Below are 12768 nucleotides of genomic sequence, written 5' to 3'. Positions count from 1 at the left end.
GTTCCCACAGCAGGAGCGCTCAGAGCTGGGCAGGGACAGTGGGCAGGTCCCTGGGGGTCATGCTGAGAAATGGGTTCCACTCACCAAATAGCAAACACAAGGACAGACTGCAGAAATATGGGGGGGGGTGACGGAGTTTAGTGTCCGTTTCCTGGCTCATAATGGAAGAAATATGCATGTGGCTGATGCATTCAACCTGATATTTCCAGCACAAGTAGTGTAATGTTGATGAAGGAAAAGAGTTTAAGATAAATGGATATGACTGACATCCATTTCATTCAATTTATGCATCAGAGCGGTGTGATTTTCATACTATGGACCCTGACTGTGGTGATGGATTTTTAATTGTAAATCTTAAAAAAAAAAAATGTAAATAAAAAAGGCACTGCAAGATGCACGAATTGTAATAAACAGACTTTAATTTAAATCACTGAAAAAAAGCGCAACACTACAATCTCAGTGTTCAGAATTTCTTAATATGAAGCAGGACTCGTGTGGTTTCACTTTTGATGTTTTAAATACAAACTTTAGAGATTTTGCATAATTTCTGTACAGATACATCAGAACGTGGACATACCACATCTATAACGTATAAAACCACATCAATAAACGGTGCAAAAAAAAAAAAGTCCCTGCACATACAAAAATAAATTAATACACTTTATCCAGTCACCAGTCTAGTGGAAAACCTGTTGGAAAAGATCTGAACACACCGACAGTGCTTCGAAACAGTCCTTCACACCACTAAGTGAATCACAAATATGTATTTACAACAAAAAAAGAGGTAAAAGTGTGCTAAACTAAATCTTATTTATTCTGACAGCTTATTCTTAATCCAATATGCATCTGTAGATTTACATAACAAAAGGAAAAGGGGGGAAAAACAGGTGTATTTACAAGACCACAAAATCATCAAGTAGGCTTTTTTTCTTTTTATAACTTCAAATACCAGACATGTTCATCAAAATGTTTACAAGACTCAAAAGAGCTGAGAATTTTGTACAGTAGTATAAAAACATTTTGCCAGTTGAGCGTTAGAATATATTACCTTGCGCCCAACATGCAACAAATGCAAATAAATAAAAAAGGAATAATAGAAAGTTGGCTTCAAAAATGATCAATGCAGCGCAAACATTCGAAATCAGTTTTTTTCAGTGTAGTCACTGTACAGGCAGAGATCTTTGGGAATCTCTGAACTGGTATTGCCTGAGCGACGCCGATTGGTATCAAATCATTTCACAAAAAAAAAAAATGGATCGACTGGAGGAAAAAAATAAAAAGGGAAGGAGAGAGAGAGAGAGACTGGCAGCGTCTCCAGCGCGCAGCCCCTCGCTGAGAGCTTGGAGATCGGGGCCAGGCACTTGGGTTTAGGGCCTGGTCTGTGTGTCCTGGCTTGAGAGGTAGTTGCTCTTCAAAGAGTGCAGCAGGGTCAGTGAGACAGTTTGGGGACCTTTGGGACGCCTCCTCACGGGGGAAGCTCAAGATCAGAATGCAGAGAAGGCCTTCATGGTGCACAAATGTCTGATCGCTTCAGATTTGAAATATTTGACGCCTTTAAATACACAGACGGACAAATTGAGTTTATTGTTACGTGTTTCTTGTTAAAGGGGTACAGAGAGGTAACAGCAGTGAGCAGATACTGTTCCAGAGGCATCTCCATCTCCATACAGTCCCCATCCGAGACTTCGGTCTGTGCTTTCCACCAACAGCGACTCGCACCAGCGTGTCATTTTCAGCACACTGGCAGGGTGAGAGAGACCATGTGTGCGTGTGCACATATGTGTGTGAGCCTGTCTTTTGGCCCCCATGGGATCCAGTGCGTTTACAGCAAGTGATTTACTCAAACTCAGTGCAGCATGTTGTCTGCCAGATGGGCATCACACTGGCAAGTGTGTGTACATATGAAGGCTGGTGCTGATGAGGGTTTCGTGCGGTGGGTGAATGTTCTGGTCTTGCTGCTCAGATTGCAAGCCTCTTGGGGTGGGCAGATGAGAGGGATCCATAAGGCAGAACTCCTCCAAAATGTTGTTTTCTACATCAGGTCTTCTCCTGTCCTGTCACAGACACAGCCTTCTCCCCCAGTCTCTGAATAAAACACAAGCACAATTTCAATAAGTGATATATAAAGTTTGACAAGAAACCTATTTTATTAATATAAAAATATACAAGAATAAAAATAAGTATATATAATTATAATAATGCAAATATACTTTATATTATATGTGACCCTGGACCACAAAACCAGTCATAAGGGTCCATTTTTTGAAATTGAGATTTATAAATAAGCTTTCCATTGATGTATGGTGTGATAGGACAATATTTGGCCGAGATACAACTATTAGAAAATCTGGAATCTGAGGGTTCTCAAAATCAAAATATTGAGAAAATCGCCTTTAAAGTTGTCCAAATTAAATCCTTAGCAATGCATATATCAAAAATTAAGTTTTTATATATTTACAGCAGGAAATTTACAAAATATCTCCATGAAATATGATCTCTACTTAATATCCTTCTGATTTTTGTCATAAAAGAAAAATCTATAATTTTGACGCACACAATGTATTTTTGGCTATTGCTACAAATATCCCCATGCGACTTAAGACTGGTTTTGTGCTCCAGGGTCACATATTATAAAATTAATATTAAAATATTAATATTATTAAAACATGAACATTTATATTACTGTATTAATATAATATAAAATTATAAATGTTATATAATTTAATTTTCTTATAATTACTATTGTAAATGCATTACATTAATAAAATATAATGCATATGTTAACATGTATCTACATACACATGATATTTACATATGTTTTCATATATATGTAAATATCATATATATATAGTCAAAACATATGTAAATATCATATATATATAGTCATAGCATTTTAATAATGTAATACATTTCCAATAATAATCATAAAATACTAAAAAAAAAAAAAAAAAAATTACTACAATTATATACACACTTAAAATAAAAATGCTTCAAAATGGATCCATGAATATTATAAGTTAATACTTTTGTCTGTTTCATAGTTGCAGTACTAACTCCAGTTTTAGGAGTGTTGCTGTCGTTGTGCATGGCGAGGAAGGGGTTTGTAGTGATGGCTGGCTGTGTGGCGGGCAGGAGGCTGTTGATTGGCAGTTGCTGTAGCTGTATGTCATTCTGCTGCTGCTGCTGCTGCTGTTGTTGCATTAACTGATAGAGCAGAGCCTGCTGCTGTTGCTCAACACAGACAGACAAACAGAGTATGATGAGATGTCTAGACAAAGACGGCACACCCACAGACTGCCCACAGACCGTATGATGCATATTGCACAGAATAGTGGCAAGAATTTCCTCAAAATTGCAATTCCAAGCTGCCAGGATGCTAAAATAAACAATTCTGAAGAAGAATCCATTGTGACGTATGAGAGTTTTGCGGCATCGAATCACCAAAAGATACGGTGTTTTGTAAGCAAACACGCATATATGTTTTGGTCTTGGAATTAATGTATTATTTCAGATTTATTCATCCCTAAATGTTACATTATATATCATTCAGACAGAATCTAATAACAAGGATCATGGCCAAAATAAGCTGCTGTGTGGACTCTCTTCATGTTACAAGTCACATGAACAATTGTGAAAAGACTCTAGACTCTGTGGCTGTGTAATGGAGTGTGTATGTTGGTGCTCCTCTTACCGGTGTGGCTTGCTGGGAGCTGAAAATCTGCTGAAGTTGGTGCTGATGGAGGAGGATCTGTCTGTGCTGATCGTTGAAAAGCCTTGCCGCACTGCAAACACATGCATAAACCTTCATAAGCAAACTAAATTTTCATCATTTCAAAAACTAATTGGCCATGGCCGCAGAAAAGTATTACACATGAAATAAAACCCCTCTGTATGCTAAAGTAAAGAGACTGTTATCATAGCTAATGGTCTTGTTTTTGACTAAAGGAGGGCTGTTTAAGCTGGACCTTGCTTAGAAAACATCAGCGGTTCAATCTTAAGTACACAATTCTGTTTCAGAGGCAGACGTACAGGCGCAAGACCCACAGGCAGACAAACAAAATGAGCAAGTGAGAAAGAAAAAGGCTAAGCAAGCCAATCCTCACCTGGTTTTTGCAGTTGTCAAGCTGCTGCATTCCAAAGTGCAAGCAAAAGAGAGATCGGGAAGCATAAAAGATGAAGAAAATATGAATGCAGCACACAATGCCAAGTAGTATGGACGAATCTAACGAACATGTCCAAGTCACAATTCACCCCCAAATAAAATAAAAATAATAAATTAAATAAAAAGTTTAATTAAAATAAAAAGTGCAATATATAAATACACTAATATATATATATATATATATATATATATATATATATATATATAAAAAAAGAAAAAAAGCATAAAATATTAAAAAGTTTAAAAAAGTTTAAGCAGCAAAACTGTTTTTAACAAGAAATGAGAAGACTGGAGTAATGGCTGCTGAAAATGTTGCTTTAATATAAATTACATTTTATATTAAAATATATAAAACTCGCAATTGTGTATAATAAAATATATAAACTCGCAATTCTGAGAAAAAAGTCAGAATTGTGAGATAAAAAAAAAAATCTCAATTACCTTTTTTTTCTTTTGGTAACATAAAAAGCATAACACATTGTAGTTCTCTTTTGCTCTGGGGGTAAAATATGACCTGGGAAATTTCCTGCCTGTTTTCGTGAGATTTACCTATTTCATCAGCACCCCCCCCCCACCACCCCACCACCCATGCTTATAACCCTGAAATATGGATCCTTAAAGTAATCAAAAGTACTACTTAACAAAAAGGACTCTCAGTGCAAAGTGGCGAGTGCTAGTTTGTACCTGTTACTGAGATTGTTGGACATGGGCAGGCATGCGCTGGTAGCTGCTGAGGGATGGGGCAAGGGGCTGCTATTCTGGGCCAGGTTGGGGGAGGTTTGGATGACTCTGTTTAGGGCGCCCACGATGGCCAGGTGGTTCCCCTGCAGAGCACCCATCAGACCCGTCACCCCGGCTATGGCAGGGAGGGTCGAGTTGGCATTGCCAGGCTGGACGGCCACCCCGGCCATGCCGACTCCGTTCACCTGTTGCTGGGGGGGATTGTGGGCCGCAGACGGAGGGGTGGAGAGAGAGGACGTGCTACTTCCGCTACTATGGCCACCAGACAGGGGATCCTGAAAGAAAGAGAAAGAATATAGAAAGCACAAGAGCGTGAGAGAGAGAGAGAAAAGAGAGGTCAACGTGAGAGAGGCGCCTCCTGTACCTGTCCAACCAAATAGCATCATTACAATCAGATTTATGCATCACACAGCCACCAATTATCCCATGAATCTGTCATTACGATGCAATTACGTACTACACCATCACATCACTGCCACACACTCAACTATGTACAGATATACATAATATAACACTTGACTCAACTAAAGAGGTGCTCAGTCCCAGCAGATGGCATCTGCAGAGCAGGGGTAGAGGAAGTTACCTGAGTGGGCAAGGGTTGAGAGGACTCTGTTAAAACACTGCTGCCTAGCTGAATGCTCTTGCTGTGCAGCATGTCTGGAGGAGAGAGAGATTTTGCAACTTGACATGAATGCGGAGACCAGATTAGCTAGAGTTGAGCTGGGAGAGGAGGCTCCGTGAGCAGAACAGAGGGGGAGGAAGGGGGTCTGACGGGGGGTGAGAGGTGGGCTCGTGTGTGTGTGTGTGTGTGAATATGTGGATTGGGGTGGGGGGGTGTTTGGGGTGGGATTAGACTGTAACGGTCCAGATGGAGTGTGTGAAAACTGTACGGGTACACGAAAGGCAGAAGGTAGCGCATGTGTCTAACCTGCGTGAGTGTTGCTGGGGTACAGAGGAGAGGAGGCAGTGGTGGCCGTGGTGCTCGCGGGGGTGAAAGGCACAGAGAGCTGAGCGCTCAAGAGCTGCAGTCGTTCCTTCTTCATGGTGAGAGTTCGGATTTGTTCCTCCAGTCGCCGGTTTTCCACCTGCAGCTGGTGCAGGGACTTCAGCATTCCCAGAACTGGACATAAAAGCGCACACACACACACAAAATATACGCATCAAGATTTGACAACAAAATACAAGTGGTTAAAAACCACCGAGATGAAGCAGCGAACCCAATACCACAAGCCCGAAAACTACACTGGCACACATGTGGTTCAAGACCTCCAGAAAAAACTACAACAACAGACTTCCGGTCTCGGAGGATCACACGGCACTGATCGGGGGCCAGCAACCCCAAGCCAAATGCAAACCAGATGCAGTGTCAGCAAAACCGCACAACTGGTCTCATTTCAGTGGTGAACAGAAACACAACCGTCCTACCGCTTCCTTCTCTCTGCGTTTGTCAGACTTCCCCCCGTCGCCAGAAGAGCCTCTATCATAACAGAAACAGCTGCTGCTCATTCACACAATTGTGACACTACAAACCGACCTGCTGCTACTGCAAGATTCGCTACTACTTCTACTTAGCGGATCGTGAAACTACACAAGTTACACACAGACAAAATACAGGTAATGAAGCTCATAATTACTGTGGTATTAACCAATGCATCAATTACCCACATTACAGGGATGAATTTAATTACAGGCTTCAAACCGGCATATTATTTGATTGACATGCAGTCAAATAAGGTTTATGATGCAATTATTTTTTACTTTAAATAAAATATTTTCAGTGAAAGCCACAGACCAAGGTTTATCACTATGTACCCGGAGATAAAAATTGACAAATTAGACTGAATTTAAATGTAGCCAGTTTTTAATGACCATAAAGGCTTTTAGCATACTAATGAGAAATTCATTTAAAATGCCTTTTGATATCTCTACAACCTTCTTTAGCAAATCTGTAAACCCTCTCAGCTAGACTATGAAATTGTTATAACAGGAATTAATTGATTTTACATGCAAATTAAAAGTCATCACAATGACGCTAGGGTGTGTCAAGTGGGTTTCCAGGACATTGCTATATGGTTACTAAGTTGTTCTGAGTGGGTTTTAGCATGTTGCTATGTGGTTGCTAAGGTCTTCTGGGTGGTTATTTACTGTCCCAGGTCAAAAGTGTCAACTTTCAAGTCTCATTTTGGTCTCTAAATTTGGCTTTGCTTTTTCGTTTAATGCAAGATCACCGGGTGGGGGTGGGGGGGTTTGGCTCCTTTTATCAGGTGAAAATTCTAAGTCTCATATCACTTTCAAAAACCCCAGAAGCACTTGCCTTCACAACAAGCCACATGATTTAATGTATAATTCTTGTCTGTCTCACAGAGCGCAAAACCTGGAAGTCTAATCCACCATGTATTCCCTTGATATTTTCCCACTGGGTTTTTCAATTTATGAGTAAAATAAGTTCTGTATAACTTGATGATACTTGGCCATTTTGTTGTATAACAGTGCATTCACTCACAATCCAAACCTAAGTAGTTACTTAAACATACCCATACTGAAAATGTGAATTTTGAAGGTGTTGTGTAATTTACACTGTAGAGCAAAACATACAAATATCAGCATTTTATATTTACCACAGACCTTGTTTTACTCATAAATTAAAAAAAAAAGCATTATAGAAACTCCTAGGAAATTCTTGAGGGAACCTAAGGAGAATTAGACTTCCGGGTTTTGCCGTCAGGGCTGCAGCACTCCATTTCGTGGATGAGTTTGGCAAAGTTTTATACTCAAGCAAGCATTGTCCTAAGCATGCACCACTAACACCACCAGCACCTTCATTAGCTGATAAAAAACACCCATGGGGCCTTGTGTTGATTTTGTATAATGAAAACCATGACAAAAAATATCTAAGAGTAAGACAACATGGTGATAAAAAGACTACTTAATCAAACAATAACTGTAACTATATCAGCATGCAATATTGTTGAAAAAATTATTTGAATGTAGTTTAAAAACAATTTTTTTTCCATTCCAATCCATCTATTGGAAGGCACAAACAACTTCTTCCTTTCCTGTGTAATGCAATTTTCTCAAATGACAATAATTATTAATAACAGTGATTAAAATTGAGCAAAATAATCATGATTATCAATTTAACCATTATTGTGCCTCATAACCGAATGTGACTAAAATATCTACAGTTCTGACTGACTCAAACTAGACTTAAGTACCCAGACTTTGTCAACTAAAACTTGACTAACAAAAAGCAAGTTAAGTTTGACTATGTTATAAAAGCTAATAAAGACATTTGACAGGACTTATTTAAAAACATAGGTGCCAAAATTAACACTAGTGCAGGCTTATGTTCAGAAACACAACAGTAGCATCAGCCACCATTAGAACTGACAGGATCCTATGACTCAACAACATCCCCAGCAAGACCAGCGCAATGACAACCACACAACACAACACATAACCAAACTTGGTTTAATGTAATTGTATACAGAAGCAACATGCATCATTATATCCGGGTAAGAAAGCCTCTCACCATCTCCTTGTGAGCCCTGTTGTAGAAGGAACTGCTGTCCTTCGTTCCATTGCCGGTCCAGCAGCTGATCGATGCTGGTAGCCACCGGGGGCAATGTATCCGAACCAGATCCGAGCCCAGGAACAAGCGGTCCCGATGAGTCATACCGGATATGAAGCCCACTTAACGGAGACCTAAAGTCATTTATAGAAAAACAAGTGAGATGTATATACACACACAAGCTCATCAAAATTCATTGACATGAAATTAAAATGGAAATGCATGTCAGATCTGTTCACATTAGTACATTTAATTCATAAATAATCAGCTTTCACTTATAAATACACACTAGGCTGTGACTATATTAACAACACAGTTGAACTCCTGGTCTGGCGTCCTGCCTTCAGAGGCAGACGCGCTGCTCAGTAAAGCCAAACAGAGTTCACAGCTCATCCAAGTGAGAGAGCCTGGGCCTGCCTCTCTGACACCATAAATCTCAGTACACTCTTGTTTGGACAGACAACGATCTGTGTTATTATGAATGCATCCAACCCTGGGCTCTACATCAGGGCTCTCGGCGACCGTGAATCTATCTCTGGGGTAATTACGGCTGGGCTGAGATCTGCTCCACAAGGCAATAAATCTCCAGCACAGGACTGTGAAGCCAAATCACCCTGCATGGCTGCTCCGGTGCAGATCACAGAAACGGCACATACAGATATTCGTAATTAATCTGACGCTGGTACAGAACTCTTCTGAATGAGATTCATGGACATTTGGCACACTTTTAAGGCCCATTCACAAAGAATGTGTTTTTTTTTCATTTAAAAACATGAGTCGCCTGGCAATGGAATTCAAAAAAAGGCATGTTTTTTTTGTTATAAGAGTTAACTTTTTTTTTTTTTTATTTATTTTTTTTTTAAGAGTTGTCATGTGCGAGACGCTGTAAAAGATGCAAAATGTGAGCTCAGCAGATGAACACATTCATCTAGCACGTTTACATAGAAAAACAATCAAAAAGCAACACTTTGGAATGCAAAAACCCGTTTAGTGTGAACGGTTTCTTGTACCTTTAGTATTGAAAATGCTGCCATACAAACAAACACACAAACTGCGATATTGTGCTAAATGCATATCTCAAACTGACATTTTGACTAAAAAAAAAAGGACGAAACTGATCTAAAAAGTCAAATATAGCGTTTGAAAAATATTTTTATATTGATACTAATATCCATACATTAAATATACTAAAGCAGCAATGAAAGTACACCAAATAAACCCACTTCTTAAATAACAAAACAATCAAAATCAAATCAACATACCTTTTCAACCAAACATATTATATCCCGGAGGAATTTTTGTGCAGTATATATATATATATATATATATGCTTCCATATAAATCCGTTTTATATCCTCATTCACAGCACAAAAAAGGCCACAACTCAGGTTACAGAAAACGAATGCAATGTTTCTTTTTGCGTTCGAAGACATCGCCGCCACGTCGAACTCTGAAGCCGGTTTGTAACTGCGATATGGACAACAGCTGAGTGCTCAAAATGCCTGCTGTTCGGAAGGCGAGTGCGCAAGGGAGGAAACGGAGTGAGGGAATGAGTGTGTTCTGTGGGGGAGGGAGGGAGGGCGAGCGAGCGAAGTCTCAGAGCCTGGAGGAGGGGAAGTCTAGCTCTGGAATGTAAATAGGACTTACCGAGGGGAGAGGTTTGTCTTTGGTGAGTTTCCTCTTCTGGAGAAGCCGAGAGCTCCGTCTCCAAGCTCCTGATCTGAAAGGTAAACAGAGAGCAGTCGATAAGGAGCCAGAGTGAAGATGTGGGCGTTAGAGGAGTCTGGGAAATACAGGGACGGGCTCGATCCAAAGTGAGCCTAGTATCCATCAGATCTTCCTCACAGAAATCCATCTAGGGGCGGCAGAGTGGTTTCTCTGGTGGCTCAGCTTGCACACTGACACCACTAAGTGTGTCACTGAGTCGCCTCTCTCTCTCTCCCCCTCCCTCCAGCTCTTTCTTCCCCGTGGCGGCTCCCATCACCCTGCCTGCAGGCCCCATGCCAGACACTGCTTTTCATTTTCTGCAGTGAAAGTAATGAATCACATATGCGCCTCGCCAAGCACAACCCCCTCCTTTCTCTCTCTTTTTTTTCCTCCCCACCCCCCTCTAGTCACAGTTAGCCAATCCCATTTTTCTCTTCCTCCCTGCTTCCTTCCCCCCTTCTTTTCCTTTTCACCCCGTCTTGTTCTTTTTAACACTTTCCAGCCCACTACCACCTCGAGCGCAGGTTGGCTCCAGTGGGGGTGTGGGCACATCAGAACGAGCTGCCCAAGGTCTGGTCTGACTTATTATGGCGCTGACCCCTTGCCTGACCCTGGATCAGCCCCGGGGCTGGAGTGCAGACTGGACCTGAAATCTTCGGATATCACTTTACAAAAAAAAAAAAAAAAAAAAAAAAAAAAAAAAAAAAAAAAAAAGTTGGAACGAACAGGGACTGAACGACACAGTGGAAACCTATGAGGTCCAACAGGTGACCAGCGTTGAGAGGAAAGCACAAGTACTATGCCAAAGTAAACAAGCCTTGCTTCACAGCCTCACTGATCCCATTAAACATTTTTAGACTAGGTTTTTTTTTAATTGACCAATGGCAATATCTAGACAACAGTGGGGCCAATGGCTGATATATACCTGACATTTATTAAATGACAGTAAATTAGATGAGGTGTAAGAAATTTGCTCAATTTTGATAAAATATTTATTCAAAAATGCACTAAAAAAATAATGTATATATTACCATTCATTTATATTATACATTATAAAAAATACAATACATTAGATATTATGATTGATTTACATTTAGAATACATTTATATAATTTTTTTATATTATCAACTATAAAGTTATACAAACGTCTGTGTATGTATACACAGACAACCATTCAAAGAATCTCTTATGCTCTCCAAGGCTGTAAAACAGTAATATTATAAATTATTATTATTATTAAAATCTAAAATCAATTTTATTATATTTTATAAATGTAATTTATAAAATATAAATGTTATTTATTTCTCCAATGGCAAAGCTGAATTTTCTGCAGCCATTACTCCAGTCTTCAGTGTCACATGCTCTTTCAGAAATCATTCTAATATGCTGATTTGGTACTAAAAAAGATTTCTGATTATTTTCCAATGTTGAAAACTGTTGTGCTCATTGATATTTTTGTGGAAACTGAAGATTTTTTTCTAGATTCTTTGAATAAAAAATTCAAAAAGAACAGCATTTATTTGAAATATATATATATTTTTTAAACCATTTATAAATGCTTTACTGTCACAATTTAATGCATTCTTGCTAAATAAAAGTATTCAATTCTTTTTTTTAAAATCGTACAAAACGTCTGAACGAATATATCTCAAAATGTCGACATATAAGCCAAATCATTAACCTGTTCAATATATATCCCCTTTATACATGCTGCGCTGTAAACTAATGCTAGACAAGAGCTGGGCTTATGCTAAGAGCATGCAAGCTTTGCAGTCTCGAGCGGTGGTCTCTTTAAGGACGGGTGTTCTTCCTCCTATTGTTAGTCAAATGACCCCCTGACCTCTGTTTGAGGAGGAGGGCATGACTGATCCATTATTCCTCAAAGGCTGTGTTCCCCTTTTTTTCCTCTCGCTCTCTTGCTTTCAACTGGTCCCCACCCCAACCCCCATGACAAGGTCCTGCAAGCCCATTCGCTCATGACTGAGACCCCCAGTGTTTAGGCAGGGTCCGGGGAAAGTGTTGAGTGGTCTGGAATGGAGGGAAGAAGGAGGGAGAGGCTGAGTGTAAGGTAAGCCTGCCTCCTAAACCCAGGCCAATACCCTCTGTGTCATCACTGCGGTCATTGTGCAGATTAATGAAATGTTTGAGTGGTAGCATGCTTCATTTAACAGGTATGCACACTTTCAGCTTTCTGTCCCGGGGAGTTTTGTTCTCTGCCTCTCCCTCTCTCTGCGACCTGGGGAGGTTAGGAGGGGGAGATACAGCTGACCACACATTCCATATGCACAGGGGAGCGGAGAAAGAATGGGAGGATGAGGAGAAATGCGAGAAGAGAGCGCAGGAAGCAGAAGGAAAGGATTTGAGAAGGTAATCCTGCACCAGTGGGTGGTAGCGGTTAAAGATCAGCGTGGTTCCTCATCTGTGGGTCTCACCTGCCGGGGAGCCCTCGGACTGGGCGATCAGTGCAGCCATGGCGGAATTTGGATTCAGCCTGTTTCCGAACATGTGGGATGGCGCCAGATTAAACGATCCCGGTAGAGAGTTTGACTAAGGAAAAAACACATAAAGAGAGTTAGACTATGGAAC

The 12768-nt window shown here is 40.1% G+C and overlaps 1 protein-coding gene across 6 annotated transcripts in view; it reads right to left on the bottom strand.

Moving 5' to 3' along the window:
• Positions 1–398: 398 nt before the first annotated feature.
• The window catches only part of LOC306865258 (protein AF-10-like), a 49314-nt gene continuing 36944 nt past the window's right edge, over positions 399–12768 (bottom strand). Inside the window, exons 11-20 of one of the 6 annotated variants that reach the window (XM_079409765.1) lie at positions 12615–12729; positions 10122–10194; positions 8436–8608; positions 5832–6023; positions 5487–5560; positions 4847–5178; positions 4104–4127; positions 3692–3782; positions 3025–3225; positions 399–2085 (exon numbers count right to left, since the gene is read on the bottom strand). In XM_079409765.1, the coding sequence (XP_079265891.1) occupies positions 2038–2085; positions 3025–3225; positions 3692–3782; positions 4104–4127; positions 4847–5178; positions 5487–5560; positions 5832–6023; positions 8436–8608; positions 10122–10194; positions 12615–12729 (1323 nt within the window). In that variant the 3' untranslated portion in view covers positions 399–2037. Of the gene's footprint in view, positions 2086–3024; positions 3232–3691; positions 3783–4103; positions 4128–4846; positions 5179–5486; positions 5561–5831; positions 6024–8435; positions 8609–10121; positions 10195–12614; positions 12730–12768 lie in introns of all 6 variants that reach the window. The other 5 variants (XM_079409769.1, XM_079409768.1, XM_079409767.1 and 2 more) reach the window with 5 other exon arrangements.

This window comes from Barbus barbus (genome assembly GCF_936440315.1).
Source record: "Barbus barbus genome assembly, chromosome: 46".
In the NCBI taxonomy this organism is placed as follows: Eukaryota; Metazoa; Chordata; class Actinopteri; order Cypriniformes; family Cyprinidae; genus Barbus; species Barbus barbus.
This window is presented reverse-complemented; position numbering and strand designations above follow the sequence as displayed.